The 17,163-nt window shown below is 36.6% G+C and overlaps 1 protein-coding gene across 1 annotated transcript in view; it reads left to right on the top strand.

Annotated features, from left to right (window-relative positions):
* KIF5B (kinesin family member 5B) overlaps positions 1 to 15,257 on the top strand; it is a 47,409-nt gene extending 32,152 nt beyond the window's left edge. The window contains exons 12-26 of the mRNA XM_063452617.1: positions 1,529 to 1,710; positions 4,075 to 4,143; positions 4,706 to 4,912; positions 5,364 to 5,507; positions 5,847 to 6,035; positions 6,657 to 6,774; positions 8,455 to 8,516; positions 9,312 to 9,421; positions 9,953 to 10,054; positions 10,799 to 10,859; positions 10,945 to 11,016; positions 11,097 to 11,201; positions 11,337 to 11,553; positions 12,113 to 12,250; positions 13,735 to 15,257. Coding sequence (XP_063308687.1) covers positions 1,529 to 1,710; positions 4,075 to 4,143; positions 4,706 to 4,912; positions 5,364 to 5,507; positions 5,847 to 6,035; positions 6,657 to 6,774; positions 8,455 to 8,516; positions 9,312 to 9,421; positions 9,953 to 10,054; positions 10,799 to 10,859; positions 10,945 to 11,016; positions 11,097 to 11,201; positions 11,337 to 11,553; positions 12,113 to 12,249 — 1,775 coding nt within the window. The 3' untranslated portion in view covers position 12,250; positions 13,735 to 15,257. The remainder of the gene's footprint in view (positions 1 to 1,528; positions 1,711 to 4,074; positions 4,144 to 4,705; positions 4,913 to 5,363; positions 5,508 to 5,846; positions 6,036 to 6,656; positions 6,775 to 8,454; positions 8,517 to 9,311; positions 9,422 to 9,952; positions 10,055 to 10,798; positions 10,860 to 10,944; positions 11,017 to 11,096; positions 11,202 to 11,336; positions 11,554 to 12,112; positions 12,251 to 13,734) is intronic.
* The last annotated feature ends 1,906 nt before the right edge of the window (positions 15,258 to 17,163 follow it).

Genomic DNA, 17,163 nt, shown 5'->3' with positions numbered 1-17,163 from the left:
CTGTATCCGCCAAACAGTTATGCAGAGCAATATAAACATTAACAGTAACATTTATCATAACTGAGCTGTTTCCCAACATAGATTGAACTGTGTGAGTGACGGCATCCTACTTGATACTTCATCTGTGGGTGGGAGTCACTTGGGACCCTCCCTCCCTTTTTCATGTGGCTGGGGTAGTGTAGTTGCTGGTATGTCGTGGTGTACGAGCTGTCTGTCTATTAGTGTATATGGCAGGAGCAGGTGGTGTGTTTCTCTCCCCCCCCCCCCCCCCCTCTGCGTGTGCATCTCGTATTGTCAGTTGTTCTGCCTAGGGTCTATGTCCTCTGTCCTGTTGACCTGCCCCCCCCCCCCAGTCCCTCTGTAGTAATTTGAGCAGGGTCACTAGGACATTCTACTATGAGATTCGTGATCTTGTTAAAGTGTAACTCCCGTTTGTGGCGTGTTTGCCCGTGAGCATGTGGGCCCCTTCCGCCCAGTCCCCGTCTGCTTCAGAATTTGTACTGTCTAGTCAGGCCCCGTGCCCCTACGTGGTCTGTTGTATCTCGGTCGGTGTAGCGACTGAAGTGTTTTGTAGCCCTATTTGTACCTCTAAAGGGTGGGCTTCCCTGAAGTGTGCCTTGGTGTTTTTAAACTAGAAATGTGTGGATTATTTTGTTTTTTCTTCACATCCTTACTGACAATAAAAAAAAGGCAAAAATGAATATCTATTAAATTAGTGTACACTCCCCTATTATTATTATTATTATTGCCATTTATATAGCGCCAACAGATTCCGTAGCGCTTTACAATATTATGAGGGGATTTAACAATAAATAGGACAATTACAAATAAACTTACAGGAACAATAGGTTGAAGAGGACCCTGCTCAAATGAGCTTACAGTCTAGAGGAGGTGGGGTGTAAAACACATTAGGACATGAATTTGTAATCCAAATAAGGTGGGCTGCCCTTTAGGAGAGGGCAAGAGACAGGTATGTGAGGTAGGGGTTAGTCTTGGAGGCCATAAGCTTTCCTAAAGAGATGGGTTTTAAGGCACTTCTTAAAAGATGCAAGACTAGGCGAGAGTCTGATGGCGGTAGGCAGTCTATTCCATAGGAAGGGAAAAGGGAACCGCCCGCGAGAAGTCCTGCAAGCGCGAGTTGGCCGTACGGGTGCGGACAACAGACAGGAGGTGGTCACGGGCAGAGCGGAGAGACCGAGAAGGGACATACCTATGGATCTGTGAGGAGATATAAGAGGGGCTAGAGTTGTTCAGTGCTTTATAGGTGTGAGTTAGTACCTTGAATTGACTCCTATAGCATACAGGAAGCCAATGTAAGGACTGGCAGAGGGGTGAGGTGTGAGAGAAACGACTAGAGAGGAAAATCAGTCTAGCAGCAGCGTTTATTACGGACTGTAGATAATTCAGCTCCTCAGTGTACATTTGTTTTTGTCTCCTACATTCTCACTGCAACATTTTTGTCTGATTTAACACTACCAGTTAAATAATGTGACTTATTCCACAACCCCTGTGTAATTGCCTTTTGCAGGAGAAACTGTACCAGTTGAAGAACAATATGACAAGGAAAAAGCGAACATGGACGCCTTTGTGGTGGATAACGTGGTTGCTAATGATAAGCCAGCTGTTACTCTTGCTTCGAATTTCACTGATGCAGAACGAAGAAAATGCGAAGAAGAGGTGACTAAACTGTACAAGCAACTGGATGATAAAGTAAGTGGGATTTTACATGTTTGCAATATAGCTTTGAGTCTTAAATCTCAAATATAATTTTTTTTTTTTAATTTATAATTTTTTTGTATTGAATTCTTTGTTAAAATAAGCATAGCGGTTACAGAAAAGCAAGGTACATGTTAGTAAGTATCACATGTGCTAGATATCGTACACATTTAGTACCAGCAAGCACAATATTTTACATGGAAAAGGTACAACAATGATTGCAGGTTATAGCAGGGTACAATTTTTAGTACACGTTGGTATTTAGCTTAGGTGTTTTTACTTTACAGTGTGTGGTCATTGTGCGTGTAGTAGGTATATCGGGTAAAGCTGTGTTTTAGGTGTAGCTCCATTTAATACTACAATCTTAGGATTTGTGCCATGCACACCCCTGCTTTTGTCCTCCTAAGGAGGTGTAATTTGTATCTCAACTCTGGTTAACTGCTAAGATAGAAAGGTTACATAGAAACAAAAGGGGTATCTAAGGGGGGTGGGAGGTGTTTCACTCCAGTGACTCACTTGAAACTGTGATTTTGCATCTTGCATATCTTTTAACCTAATTAAGAGGACTAAAATGGCTATCTTGGGCCAGATTTCCCTGTGCTCCCTCCGTCAAACCCCATCCCATGGTGGTTAATTAAACATAGCGGTTATAAAAAGGCAAAGGGACTATTAGTAAGCATCTCATGTGCCGGGCATTGAACACCCTGGTGCCAGCATGCTCAAATTTTAACATGGTACAGGTATATCAAGGGTGCATGATATGACGTAGTGCAACTTGACGTAGTTATGAATCACTTGCATAGAAATACGTTATATTGCCTGATCCATATACATATAAAAGCTACATTATGGGTTTAGCATCAATTAATACTTCAGCTGCTAAGGTTGTACCGTGAGAATCTTTGTCGTCATCAGTACCCTTGGTTGTTTGACCGCTAAGACTGAAAGGGATTGGTGGGAAAAAGAGAGAAAGAGGAGGGGGGAAGTTAGAGAGAGGGAGGGTTAGTTTCACTCCATAGACACACTTGAAATCCTGAGCTAATTTAACCTCATGCATACCTTTAGCTAAGGTCAGATCCGATTACCCCGTCCCACTATCTATCCATCCTCAGCCCTGGGTTGGTCAGTAGCGAGTACAATGCTCCTAGTTCTTCATTCACCACCTTGGTTGGTAAACAGTGCCTAGGAAGCTAGTAAATTAGCGCAGTGCCTCTCATACATAGGTTAAAAGTGATACGCCCGACTCGGTCTCCCAGCTTTCCCTGACTGTCTAGGAGGAATTGATCCCTTATCCCGTCCCAAGCTCCCCACCTTTGTTGGGGAGCTTGGGACGGTGGAAATCTCAAATCGAATTAAGGCTATTTCCATTCTAAATTGTTTCCTGCATTATTCATAAACATGGCTTTTGTCAGACATTCCTGTTGTACTTTTTTGTTAAATATTACATTTCTAAAGCAGATTTTAAGTTAGTTGGGTGCATTTTTCATTTGCATGTTGCGCACCATTGTGTAGTTTATGTGGACATTTTTCGCTCTAACTTTTTGGTTTTTTTAAAATAAAAATAAATGATCCATTTTTTATTGAATAGAGACCGTAAGAAACATGAAGAAAGTACTTTAAAATCACCATTTATCAAGCCATAAAGTTTTTACTTGTCTCATCAGCCTCGAAAAGTAATGTTTGTTGTGCATTCTTGTATTAAAAAGCCAAACCTTTTTTTTTCTTTGTGCAAATTTGCATATTACTAGTTCAGAATTTAAAAAAAAAAAAAAAAAAAAAAAAAAAAAAAAAAATTTTTTTGCAGATGCCAGGTTTATTTTTTGGGTTTTTTTTATTTAAACCAGCAAAATAGGCTTAAAGCAATTTGCCATAGAGTGTAAAGGCTTAGTATAGTATTTCAGATATATAGGTCTTTTGGTTTTCATATTAACTTAAATGTTTCCATTTTTCCCCACTGTTTATATAATTTTTTTCACTTGGCATTTAGTCCTCTTGCATTTTTTTGGGAATGTAAAAATCATGTGAATTGCATTTTTTTAAACATAGCTTTGCCATTTCAACATTTCCAGATTTATTCATTAAAGTGTAAATTTTAATTGAATTTTAAATTTAACAAAAAAGCTGAATTTAGAAAATTCTCAATCTGCTATATTTTCAGTTTCATTACTCTGGCCTTAAACCTAAAAATCACTTGAAATTCAAACTTTTCATAAATAACTCTGCTAGTAGTCTTTATTTTCTGTTTGTACATATGCCTAAACACAAATCGAAAACTGAGAACACTTTTATTTATTTTGTTTTTGAAGGCTAGAAAGTGTTTTTTGTGTTAATAAAACATTTTGTTTTGCCTATGTTTAGGATGAAGAAATTAATCAACAGAGCCAGCTTGTGGAAAAACTGAAGCAACAAATGTTGGATCAGGAAGAGGTAAGTGTGCTTTCAAAGAGACCTTTCTAAAAAATACAGGAAGTGGTTGAGATTCATTTAACAGTCTGACTTCTTAATTGCGTGGGAATTTGTTGAAATTCTAACGCAGTCAGCATAAGTACTTCATGAACATTATTCTTTATGAAATAGTCAGAAGTAACAGAGCTTTAAGTGGGCAATAGCAACAAGGTATGAACAAGAAACTAAACTTAAATATAAAATTTAAAGGTTGCATGGTCAAGCACGCTGAACCTATAAGAATAATGCCTTTAACATTTGCAAAGGATTTCTGGATGCTAATGTTGCCTTACAGGGACACTTCATGCTCTTACCATGTGCAATAATGCACAACCGGTTGTTTCTAACATTAAAGGTGCAAATGAAGCTAGGAGTTATAGACTTGGTAAGAGGCTAAATATTCATATTCCCTTTGGACTAATATTGAGCTTTAAATACATTTTATGTATATCATGTCTTGCTAAAACGCCAGTGTATATATTTTAAAGCACTTATGTGGCTTAATATTACACATCTTCATGCAATATATTTTATTTAACTTTAGCTTCTGGCATCAACAAGACGGGACCAAGATAATATGCAGGCTGAGTTAAACCGCCTACAGGCCGAGAATGATGCTTCCAAAGAAGAAGTTAAGGAAGTACTGCAGGCTCTGGAAGAACTTGCTGTCAACTATGATCAGAAGTCACAGGAAGTAGAAGACAAGGCCAAGGAATACGAATTGTTGAGTGAAGAACTTAATCAAAAATCGGTAAACCATTTTACTATTACTTTTCATTTTATTTAATTTTTTCCCCCTCAGTACATACAAATTATGATTTCCTACAATAGTAAGACACTGGAGTAGTACAGCTATTGTCTCCTTATGACCTGCGTGATATAGTTTAAAACAAAGCAGCGTTACAATGTAACGTATTCTGTTAACATGTAATTATGAAATATTACATCCACAATTGCTATTTTATAAGCCAGCAACCATGTTCTGCAAATTTAAGAAAAAAATATTTTAAATAGTTTTATTAATGTTCCCGTTTAAATGGGTGGTTTTGTATTTCTTCTTCTATAGCTCTGAACTATAGTTTGAGTTCCATCATTGTTTCTAGACTAAATTTGAAAGAACATTTAATTGCAATAGTAATTAAAAAGCACTACTTGCTTGGTAAGTGTATGCTGACTTAATATGTCTCCCCCTTTCTGTTTAGACCATTTTGTCAAGTTTAGACTCTGAGCTGCAGAAACTGAAAGAAATGACAAATCATCAAAAGAAAAGGGCTACAGAGATGATGACGTCCTTGTTGAAAGATTTGGCTGAAATTGGAATTGCAGTGGGAAACCATGATGTTAAGGTGAGACATTATGAATCCTGCAGACACCACCAGAAAGGCCCATTAGTAGTGTGTTGTGTTACCTTTTAACAGTTCTAAATGAATTCGAATTTTTACCAAAGACTAAAAGTGGCTTTCTGCATATGGCAAAAAGTAAAGCATTGTTTTTGGGGGGTGGGGTTTATTTTTTCCCACCTTTTCCTCTTCTCCTTCCCTGTATAATGTCTAGTCCTGTTTACAAATGCAGAGGGGGCCATGTTCAGTATACAGAATCATGTGGAAGTGCAGTAATGTGTTTGTGACTTGTTGGTTTTATTTGTCTGTCTATTTTGGTGATTTTCTTTTTTTGTGTGTGTTCAGCAACCTGAAGTAAGTGGGATGATTGACGAGGAGTTCACAGTTGCACGTCTGTATATCAGTAAAATGAAATCAGAAGTGAAAACCATGGTGAAACGCTGCAAGCAGTTGGAGAGCACACAAAGCGAGAGTAATAAGAAAATGGATGAGAATGACAAAGAACTGGCTTCGTGCCAGCTACTCATCTCCCAGGTATATATCCAGTGTACTGTCCGTGTACCATACATTAAATGTTCCTCTGTGTAATCCAGATTTTCATTGGAAATTTATTTTTTAGTTATATATTTATATGAATCCACCCACATACAAGATCCAGCAACTTGCTCACTAAACACAAATTGCAAAACTCACAAAAATATGTGTGTATGTGTGTATATATATTTATATTATTACTCCGTAGTCAGAGCCATGAGTCTGGTATACCGTGGATTGCCAAGTCTTTTATATTGCTTACCAATAATTTAAAAGAAATAGAACAGTCACACCACAAACATTTTTAAAACCCAATCAAAATGGCCAGTCTTTAACTGCTGTATATCCCAGCAAGGTAATGGACAATATAATCCACAGAGATTGTAGTAGAAAATAGACAAGATACAAAATGAGTAATATCATTTAACAAAAACAAAGTATATGCGATTTCAAATCCCTTTATAAGTGTTTTCATCTTAGTCTGTGCGGTAGGTAAAAGGCCCTTTTTCAAGCATACACAAAAGGATAACAATTTGTAGTGATGTCTGAGTGTTTAGAAGCTGGAAGAAAAGTGATGTGGCTCCTAGCATTAATTACAATCCATTTTGTATCTCCTTAAAGCATGAGGCCAAGATCAAGTCCCTGACGGAATATGTTCAGAATGTTGAACAGAAGAAGAGACAGATGGAGGAGTCTGTGGATTCTCTTAACGAGGAACTTGTGAAGCTGCGGGCGCAGGGTGGGGCATCCCTTCAAATGTTTCTTACATGCTGCTTTCTAGAATATCTGGTCTGGGGAGTTTATATACTTAGTCAGTGTTCGTTAGACAGGGAGAGGCAGCGTTAAAGGCTTAAATAATGACTGTGGGTATCTCACTTGGATTCATGTAACTAGAGATTTAACAATATGCCTACGTCAGCTCTTCTTAAGTACATGATTATAAGATTTGCAGCTTTCCTTTCATGTAAACTATAAGAGTCTCATCATTGAATCTGTTAAATTTTTTTGAATCTTAATTTAATGATCATTAGCAATAATGCAGTCTCCATGCAGCAGGCCTTATTTGATAGAAGTGGTTTGCTTTGAAATGAAGTGCTCCTAGACTCCCTATCTCATGAGCTGCTGTATGAGCTTGGGGCATCAACACCGTTCATAGCCGTTTGTTATGCTTTATTTCTTGGTTATATTTGTTCTCCTTTTTCTTAAGAGAAAAAGAAAGAAACATAACTGTAGTAAGTATGAGATTCAAATGGACACCGTAGGAACTGTACAAAATAAAAAGGAATATCCCTTTAAATGCAATAAAAGTTAATGGGTAGATGGAAGATTCTTCTACTGGAAAGTAGGTTCCTTAATAAAATCCGTAAAGATATGTAAAACAAAAAGAACAAGAAATCCAGTAGTGCAATAAATCAGTATAGGTGTGGTGTGTGTGTGTATATAATAAAATTGTATCATACTCACATTTAATGGAGCTACGACCAGCTCCAGTTATAGTAGTGTACAGTGGTTTTATTGTCTGAAGGAAGGGTAGTTATGTTGAACCCAAAATAACAAAAATATAAAAAGGCCGATAATAGTGCTCTCTGAAATAAAAAATGCTAAAATAATAATTGTTGTAAATACTCATAAATATAGAGTAGGTAAACTGCTCTATGGATAAGCTGCCGGTGGTATGTTTCCAACCTATAATTTCTTTGGAGTATACCAGAAGCCAGGCTTTATTATAGCACTAAACCTGCTCTATCTTTTGAACACTGTAGGCACTGTAACTGCTTCACCTAATTGAAATTAATGGCCATAGCCTGCTGTTCCATTGTGTTAAACTGTTTTTAATGGTTTAACGCTAAACAAGTCATCAATAGCCCATGCTCTTTGTACTGTGCGTGCTAGTGAATACGCATTAGCCTGAACAGCAGTGGGTGGTGGTGATTGGCTGAGGGTTCCAGCTGATTGTTTTCAGCTCATCACAACTGGCTATTACTATGAATTGGCATGGCTAAACAAGTGCAAAGTTTCCCTCTGCCAAGGCAGCAAGGGCCTTCTGTAGGTGTTAAAAAGATTGAAAATGGTTTAATACTGAATGGGGTGATAGTGCTAGAGTACTCCAGGTATTATCTATTCTATGGTGAAATAGTTACAATGTCTAGAGCTTACACTATACAATAGTACAAGTGTTGTTGAGATGAATTAGTCTTCTGCAAACCCATCCAAATTCTGTTCTGATTATTCTCTTCCTTGCCAGGGAGATGTGTAAGGCAATGCTTCTCAACCTTGTCCTCCAGACACACCGTTCAGATTTTGTCTGTACGCATAGCGGAGGAGTTCAGTTAGTTGAGGGAAAAAAAGTATAGTTTGACATGAATGGAGGAAATATATTCTTTTTATCTGCTAATCTTATATTTTCGTTTGTTTATAGAAAAACTCCATGAAATGGAGAAAGAACACCTAAATAAAGTACAGACTGCAAATGAAGTCAAGGTATGTACAGATGCAGTGTTAGTCTTGTGATCTTTTCTTGCATAATGTTACCCCCAAAATATAAAGCAACACACCTTATTTTGTATGTTAGGTACACTCTTTAGTGTGAAATTAGTAAGCACACATTCTAATTCATTGTGAGACTCCATGGACAATTCCTCCTGAGCCAGTGCTGCTCCTCTTCAAAGATTGCCAAGTTGTACATTCACAATGTAGGCTTCACCCAGATCAAGAAAATATGTTGCAGGCCTGTCATAACTGGAGTTAAAGGAACACTGTAGGCACTTTTAAAAAGTCATGTTATTGAAGTTATAGTGCCTTCAGTGCTAGCCACCCTGTCCTCCCCCAAGACCCAATATTAAACTAAATAAATGCTTTGAAGTGCAGCTTCATGCCATGTCTCTAAGCCCTCTGTGTTTGAAAGCTCTTATACTGTAACATACTGTGATATCATTTGCACATGTGCAGTGCTGTCACTGTCTGCCATATAGAATCAGTGATTACATGTTGGCGAATGTGTGCCTACGTTTATATTTATATAGGTATGTGTTTATAAATGTATGATCGATTAGGGCTGTAGCATTAGGAATACAGACCTGAAACTCTCCAGCTCTCGCAAAAGTACATATAACCGCATACCTTGCTAGGCTATGATTGGCAAAGCATGGGCAGTCTGTCCCCCCAGTACGTGGGGTAAAACAAGATATTGACCCTCCTTGGTCATGTTTTGCTTGTTAGCCATCTGTTCGAGTAGGTAATCTGTGTGAAGTAACATTAAATCTGGCTATCTTGCAGCATGCCGTGGAGCAGCAAATCCAGAGCCATCGGGAGACTCATCAGAAACAGCTGAGCAGTCTCAGGGATGAGATTGATACCAAGGAGAAACTTATCACTGAGCTTCAAGAGTAAGTCTTGTTTATGATTTATATATACATTAGTTTTCATAATACACCTTTGTCTGCTGTAAAGGATTGAATTGTAACAATGCAAAAGTTAAGTCCCCTTTTTGCTTTGCCAGAATGATGAATGGAAATATAAACATGCAGAAAAACTTACTTTAATATTTTGCCTGTTGCAACGTTTAGCAGATAATCAACACTACTTAAAAAACGTATTCTAGGGACTTCTTGGTAAAGAAAACTCTCGATTTAGTGTTGCATTTTGATATCGCAAACTTTCTTTAAGACCTGGTCCTGCAGAGAGTTTACTAAAACGGAAACATTGACTAAATAGCGATTTTTGTTTTCTTTACCAAGAAGTCCATAAAAGTACTGCTATTAATGTTTATTATGGTGTGTGTGTTTTGCTTCAAATATAAACATCACATTTTTGATTTTAAAAAAATAAAATAAAAATAAAAAATGCCTGTGCTGTTATTGCATTGTTTGATTGCTCTGGGTACATATGTTAATGATGTCTTACCTCTTTTTTTGCAGCCAAAATCAGAAGATGATGCTTGAACAGGAAAGATTAAGAGTAGAGCACGAAAAGTTAAAATTTGCAGACCAAGAAAAAAGCAAAAAATTGCATGATCTCACGTGAGTAATAGTCTACAAATGTGAAAATACCAAATTTTTAAATATTCATATTGATCCATTTTCATGTCTAGCACATTTAGAACTGGATGATTGAAAACATTACGTCTGTTACTTGAAATATCTTGTACAGAATTTTTAGTTGCATATATCCATATATGAACAACATATTACTCCAAGCAGCATGGACATTTTTTAAAAAATTTTTTATAGTGGTACGGTGCAAGGAGCCTGTATGTCTATGAAACACAGCACATACTGAGATATTTAGGCTAGCTGCCTCGTCCTCTGGATATTCCTTGCACCGACTTTTATTCATTGGCATAGAGCACTGAGCTGAGGGTCTCAGCGAATGAATGGATGGCAGGATTGGCATTCTAACACTCTGCTGAAGCAGGGTGCAGCTCACATGTTATTGGGGAGGCTCTGCACCCAGCAGGACTCTGACAAGTCAAACTGTTGCTCAACGTTTTGCTCCCTAATGGCACCACTCTACTCTTGGCATCATAAAGGCTACAACGAGCTGTAGCGGTTATAATGCTTGGAAGAGCCCTTTTAATATAGTGGAAATTTGAAGCAATAGGCTGTACTGAAATAAAAGCTTGCTTCTGTAATACAAATTGTAATTTGTTAAAGCCATTAGTACTTGATGCCAAACATGAAGCTATTTCAACTTCATTTATATGTATTGTATTTTATTTATACTTCTATTTATAATATAAAGGTTTTTATATTTTGTTATTGCAGTGTCATGCAAGATAGAAGAGAACAAGCAAGGCAGGATCTGAAGGGGCTGGAAGAGACCGTTGTAAGTTAGTTAACCACTTTACATATTGTGCTAGTTTTGATTTTTAACCTGTTTTATTCAAAGTAATTTTCTCTTTCCACCATAGGCTAAAGAACTTCAGACATTACATAATCTTAGGAAGCTTTTTGTACAAGACTTGACTACACGAGTTAAAAAAGTGAGTATCCTACTTTCTTCTTTGCTATAAAAAGTTTGAGACTTTTCAGTTCATCATCCATCACTCTCTTTTGTGTGTAGAGCGCTGAGATGGACTCTGACGACACTGGAGGTAGTGCTGCCCAGAAACAGAAGATTTCTTTTCTTGAGAATAACCTTGAGCAGCTCACAAAAGTCCACAAACAGGTATGGATTTAAAATATAAGGATTTAGCCTGAATATAGAACGCCTACATGCTGCTCTGCTATCTGCTTAGTGAAACTGTTTTAATGGCTTGCAATACATTTATGTCAAGCATGATATTGTAATCCTTCTATACAGTTGGTTCGTGATAATGCAGATCTGCGGTGTGAGCTTCCAAAGCTGGAAAAACGACTTAGAGCTACAGCTGAACGAGTTAAGGCCTTGGAGTCTGCACTAAAGGAAGCCAAAGAAAATGCATCTCGTGATCGTAAACGGTATCAGCAAGAGGTTGACCGTATTAAAGAAGCAGTGAGGTCCAAGAATATGGCTAGAAGAGGACATTCAGCACAGATTGGTAAATTCAATAAATCCTTCTTAATTTTCTTTCTATGAATGTCCTTCATATTTCATGTTTTATTGCCATTTTAACCACTTATTTATGTAGATTTTTAATTATTGTCAAAGAGGATGTACTGTATCAGAATTGTTTGAAATGGATTTGATTGTTGATTATGGTAGACATGCTGAGCAGGGATTAACGGGAGGAGTTGATTAGGTTAGGTGGATTCGAATAATAGGAGTGGGGTGAGGGAGGAGTCCAGGTTTCCACCATGTGCAACTGGACTCCATGAAATAATGTGTAGCTTTCAAACCAAGTCCTAATTAGTTAATACACAGTATAAAATGAAAGTCGATGCACCTTTTTGTGTTCAAATACATTTGATGCTAAAAACGGTGTAAGTGGCTGAACCATAAAAGTAATCAATATGTTAATGTTTTCACATGCTAGTAGTTATAAACATTGATTTATTAAACGCATTTCCTTTCAGTGTTTATTTAAATGGTTCCTTTTTTGTGTCTTTCTAGTTATTTAAGTCTTTTTAATTTTTTTTATTTATTTTTTTTGTCCCCAGCTAAGCCTATCCGCCCTGGACAGCATCCAGCTGCGTCACCCACTCACCCAAATGCCAATCGGGCAGGAAATGTATTCCCTCAAAATAGTCAGCTGGTGTCTATTCGTGGAGGTGCTAACAAACAAGAGAAAGTATAAGGTTGGTTTTTATTTATATTTATTTTCCTCCATTGAAAGTGTAGGAGTATAGTCATGTAATCTATGAAAGATACTCAAGGCTGCCTCCTAGTGTTCTGTAATGGTAATTTTAAAATGTCTAAAAGGGTGGTTGCCTTATGTTTAGGGGAGATTATACATTCTGAGTATTCTAAACAAAACACTTAGCTACACAGCAACGAGGTAGAAATATGATAGAATTGGTGCCCCAATGCTTGCTTGCAATGTATTAATTTTATTGAACTCAAATTATGTATGAGATCTATAGAGTAAACCTGTAATATTGGTGTCATTAGCCCTCTTCTATAATTTTTCTCACTTGCCATGGTACATACTGCCATGCTTTCACTCACACCAGTTACATTAGGCAGATACATGGATCTCTGTAATCTATCCCCAACCTGTACTGGAAGGTATGCCCTCACTCTTCATTGCAGCGCCTGCTGTCAGAGTGCAGTAGAAATTACTAATAGAGCGATCTCCAGTGGCGCTGGTCCTGCACACAACAGGACATTTCTGCTATTGGCTTAAATAATACAACTTTGTTAAATTTGTTTATGGGAAACTGAATAAAATATAAAAGTATTTTCCCTTAAATTGTTTAAAACCACTAGTAATTCTTGATGACTTTACTATACATGTTAATCAATTGGTCAAATTACTTGCTGGATTAAGATAACACTACCAACATGTGGAATTTTGTGTACAATTTTTCAAAAAATTTTTTTTGTTTGTTTCTTTGGATCAATTTATTTTAAAACAATATACATTTAAAACGATGGGATCTTGCACTATTTTAGGCAGGGTCTAAATTATTGGCATACAAGCAGAAATACTTTGTTTTTTTTTCACTTGTTGGTATGGCAATAATAATTACAATTAATGATATATCCTGTGGATGGATATTCCGAATTAAACTTACGGCATGTTTAACGTTGTATCTTCATAAGAATGCCGATAGTGTAAAAATATCTGTGTACCCAATGGCCACGTACAGGTACTGTTAACTGTTTCATACAGGTTTTACAAGCTGCTTCAAAGAATCCATATTCTTCACTCAATAGTATTTGAGCCTTCCTCCCATCTCCGTGCTTGTTAGAGCTGCTGTGTGGGAGAAGTGAAGAGGGTGCTGCCAGTTTAAATGTGCTCTATGAATAATTTTTCTACAGTGTAAAATACAGATCTATATAGTCTAAACTGGAAGGTAAATACGGCTTAATGAGCTAAATTTCTTTTGCACTGTGTTTAGATAAACTTAAAATGTTCTGACTGTAGGTCTAGGCCGGTCCAGTTAAATGGTGTCTTCACGTCATATTCATTTAACGGGACATGGTATTCTTGGCATTTTACTTTAAGTTGCAAGTTCAGTTTTACTATTGATGTGGTCCAATATCAGTTATTGGTTATTTGAAAACTCATCTGTATTTGTTAAAATGTATTTATTTTATTTTTTTAATTCTTTTTCAGCTGCTGAAGGATTGTTTTTCAAAGTAGAAAAATAAGAAAAGAAAATCATGCAGTGGTGTTTGTCAAGAGGATTCACTTATCTTTTGGGATTGTAGGATTGTTTTTCAAATTGTAATTTATAACTGGCCTGTACAGCTCATCCCTTTCTCCCAGCCTTTTTTAATTTTTTTTTTGCAAATTCTGATTTGGTTTGCAGCGAAACTAGAGTGCAATTTTGTTGTCCTTCTATACAACATTTTTAAAGTCTAGCGCCATCTACTGCGCAGTTGGTTTCCATGTCTTAAATCTAGTCTGCACTGTGCCAAGTTTGAATGTAAGTTACTAGTTAAGTAGGTCCTAGTTAATTTTATGTAAAGTGTAGTCTTTGGGGGACATGGAACAACAATTAACACTTTCCTTGCTTTGTAAATCCTTTACTGCCACACTATATACAAGCAGTAATGAAAGCCATGAAAATCGACTTCACTTAACTTAAAAGTAAATAAAAATGCTGTAGTTTTGTATAGAGGGCTACAGTAAATACTAAAGTCTGCTTAATGATACCTGCCACTGGCTCTGAAATATTTACTACCAAGTAATACAACCTTAGATTTATTACCTGTCCGATATCTACTGCCATGTGGCTGTCTGTCTGTTTCAAACTGTAGTAACATAAGATGGGAGTAAACTTTTTATATAAATTATGGGTTCTTTGTTTAGAAGCATTGATACTGTCCCGGTAATAACTGTACAGGATGACAGTGTGAAAACATTCTGCTTCATTAAGGTTTATTGGATTGCCATGATTGGTTTGCTAGTTTTACTGTGATATAGGATGTACACTGGCCATTGACTGTCTTTGTTGATGCTATACCACTTATCCGTTTTTCATTGCTAAGATTTACATTCCATTTGATGGTGGTTCTATGGAATGCTTAGTTTTATCGACATTCAAAAACCGTGTGTGCTAAGGGGAAAAGGGCTGAATCCTAGCCAAAATCCAGGGGAGCCATCATTAACAAACCATATGGAGGATGACTTTCTCTTTGGGTCGAGATACATTTAATTTATGCAGTGAGATGAGAGAGACCAGCAAGTCGATCAATTAAAATGCTTTGTTTACCTCCATGATGGCGGTTGCAAATCTATATGGCCACCATTTTTCTTGTCTTTACCTCTACGCTGGTGGCATAGAGTTAGTCGCACAAGAGGAGGGGGGGGGAAGAAATCTAGAATGAAACTGAAATAATTAACTTGCTTGCAATTTGATGAACACAATGTAAAGAATTGTATTCTTTATATAGTGCCACCTTTTTTATGTATTTTTTTTTTTTTTTTTTGGACTGGTGCACTTTAATTCTGGAGGAGTTCTAGTCTATGCAGCTATGCTTCTTATTTTGACATACACCTGCTGACCCCAGAATTATCTTATTAGCAGAGGTTAACACTCATCTGACACTCCCAATAAAAAAAAAGTTTGAGTGCAACATCTTTGTATTGTCTATTCATGTTAGTGTCCCTGCATACAACTTTATTTTTCTCTTGATTGGGTTTATACATGATTGGCTGGTTTTAACTGATCTTTCTTACTTTTTTTTTTTTACTTTTTAAATCAACCTCTTTATTTAAGTGTTGCTCATTTCTATTTCGTGTTTTCTTGTATGTGTACATAATGCCATTTATTTGCACTCTACCTCCTTCCTACCAGTTAAGCTTTTTTTTTTTTTTTTTTTTTTATATATAAATGAAGTTGCCTATGAGAGAAATTGTATACTGAAACCTCAGTGGCTATTAAGACTTTTTCTTTTTTTTTTTTTTTTTGTTAAATTTGTTTATGGGAAACTGAATATAATATAAAAGTATTTCCCCTTAAATTGTTTAAAACCACTAGTAATTCTTGATGACTTTACTATACATGTTAATCAACTGGTCAAATTACTTGCTGGATTAAGATAACACTACCAACATGTGGAATTTTGTCTAGGTTTAGGTAGTCACTGTAAATAGTGGCTTGTTGGTTCCCGTTCCCAATATTAGTATGTAAAATATTAAACATGAAACACCTTTTGACCATCTAATATTGAGTGAAAAGGTTAATCATTCGTTTCAAACTGGTTACGAACATCCATGTCAGAAATTAATTTTTGTTGAAGCACTGCACTCGTGTCCTAAGTTCTGGGGAAGGTGACCTTTTTCTCTTTTTTTACACTTATTTATTTCCCCCCTCCCACATTCGCATCTTATGCCATAGTCAAGCTACCATTGTTTGAATAAACCTAGTCCCGTAGGAACCAACCCGTGCTATGTCTCAGCAGTGTATAAACACTACTTGGATCACAAGCATCTGTTATTGAGCTGCCCCAGCGGTTTTAGTTTACAAATGTAGGATAAAGTACAGAACTGTTATGAGCCCTACATTAAAGGGTTCCTGGCTACTGATTGACAGGGCTAAATGTTGCACCATGGTGCTGTTTGCTACTTTGCGTTCTATTCCATTATATCCCCCCTTATTATACACTCCAGTTGAGGAACAATGAAGCTGGTAAGTTTCTGTAATGATCAATACTTGCTGTCACAAAAAGGGCGCTGATAAAATGTAGAGAAGCAAAATGACACAAGATTATAAACACTAATCTGGTTCCTGAGTATTGCAGGTCTTCAGAAATGTACATCTACATATCTCCAGGAACTATATTTAAATGGTTAGGAACATACCAACGCTTGTCATATAATGAAGCAGAATATTTTCGTCCCATGTCTCCCTCCCCCATTTTTATTTTTTATTTTTATTTTATGTAAACCTTGTTAATCTGTTATGGTTAAATAAACCCAACTAGCCTAAAGTCTTCATGGTGAAGTTTTATGTATTTACATATTTTCTAAAAATGCTTTGTTTTGTGGTAACTGCTTTTAGTTTATTTGTATTATTTCAGAAGAAAATCTTGTTTTCAAGTCTTTCATTGGGATTACGTTTGCATAAAGTTTTCAACAATTTTCCTGCCCCACCTCATATTTTTTTATCTTTCATTTTTTTTAAATCTTTAATTCATCATGGCAAAAGCGTTAAAATACAAATTTAGTAAAATCCTATTTATTCATGGTGAGTAAATTATTTACCTAATTAAAAAAAAATACTGACTGGGAACCTTTGAACAGAACCACTTGAGAGCACTGTGAATGACTTGGTACTGCCTGTTGTACATTCACAAAAGTGCGTATGTATCACGCTATAGGTTAGAATGAAATGGCAACAAGACCTCAAACACTGTCCATACAAACACATTTGACATTGGGACAGTTAAAATGTCACTTCAACGTTTCTGCATGCTGTAAATGTATTTGTGTTTTAAAATAAAGATCTCAAATCCTATATACTTTCATATTGTTTACTTGTTTATAGAAGCACTGTTTGAAAACTGTCATTCATGGTAGAAAACTACTATGCCATGT

This window comes from Pelobates fuscus, chromosome 4 (assembly GCF_036172605.1).
Source record: "Pelobates fuscus isolate aPelFus1 chromosome 4, aPelFus1.pri, whole genome shotgun sequence".
Taxonomy (NCBI): Eukaryota; Metazoa; Chordata; class Amphibia; order Anura; family Pelobatidae; genus Pelobates; species Pelobates fuscus.
Note: the sequence above shows the minus strand (reverse complement) of the source record. Positions and strands in the feature narration are given on the sequence as shown.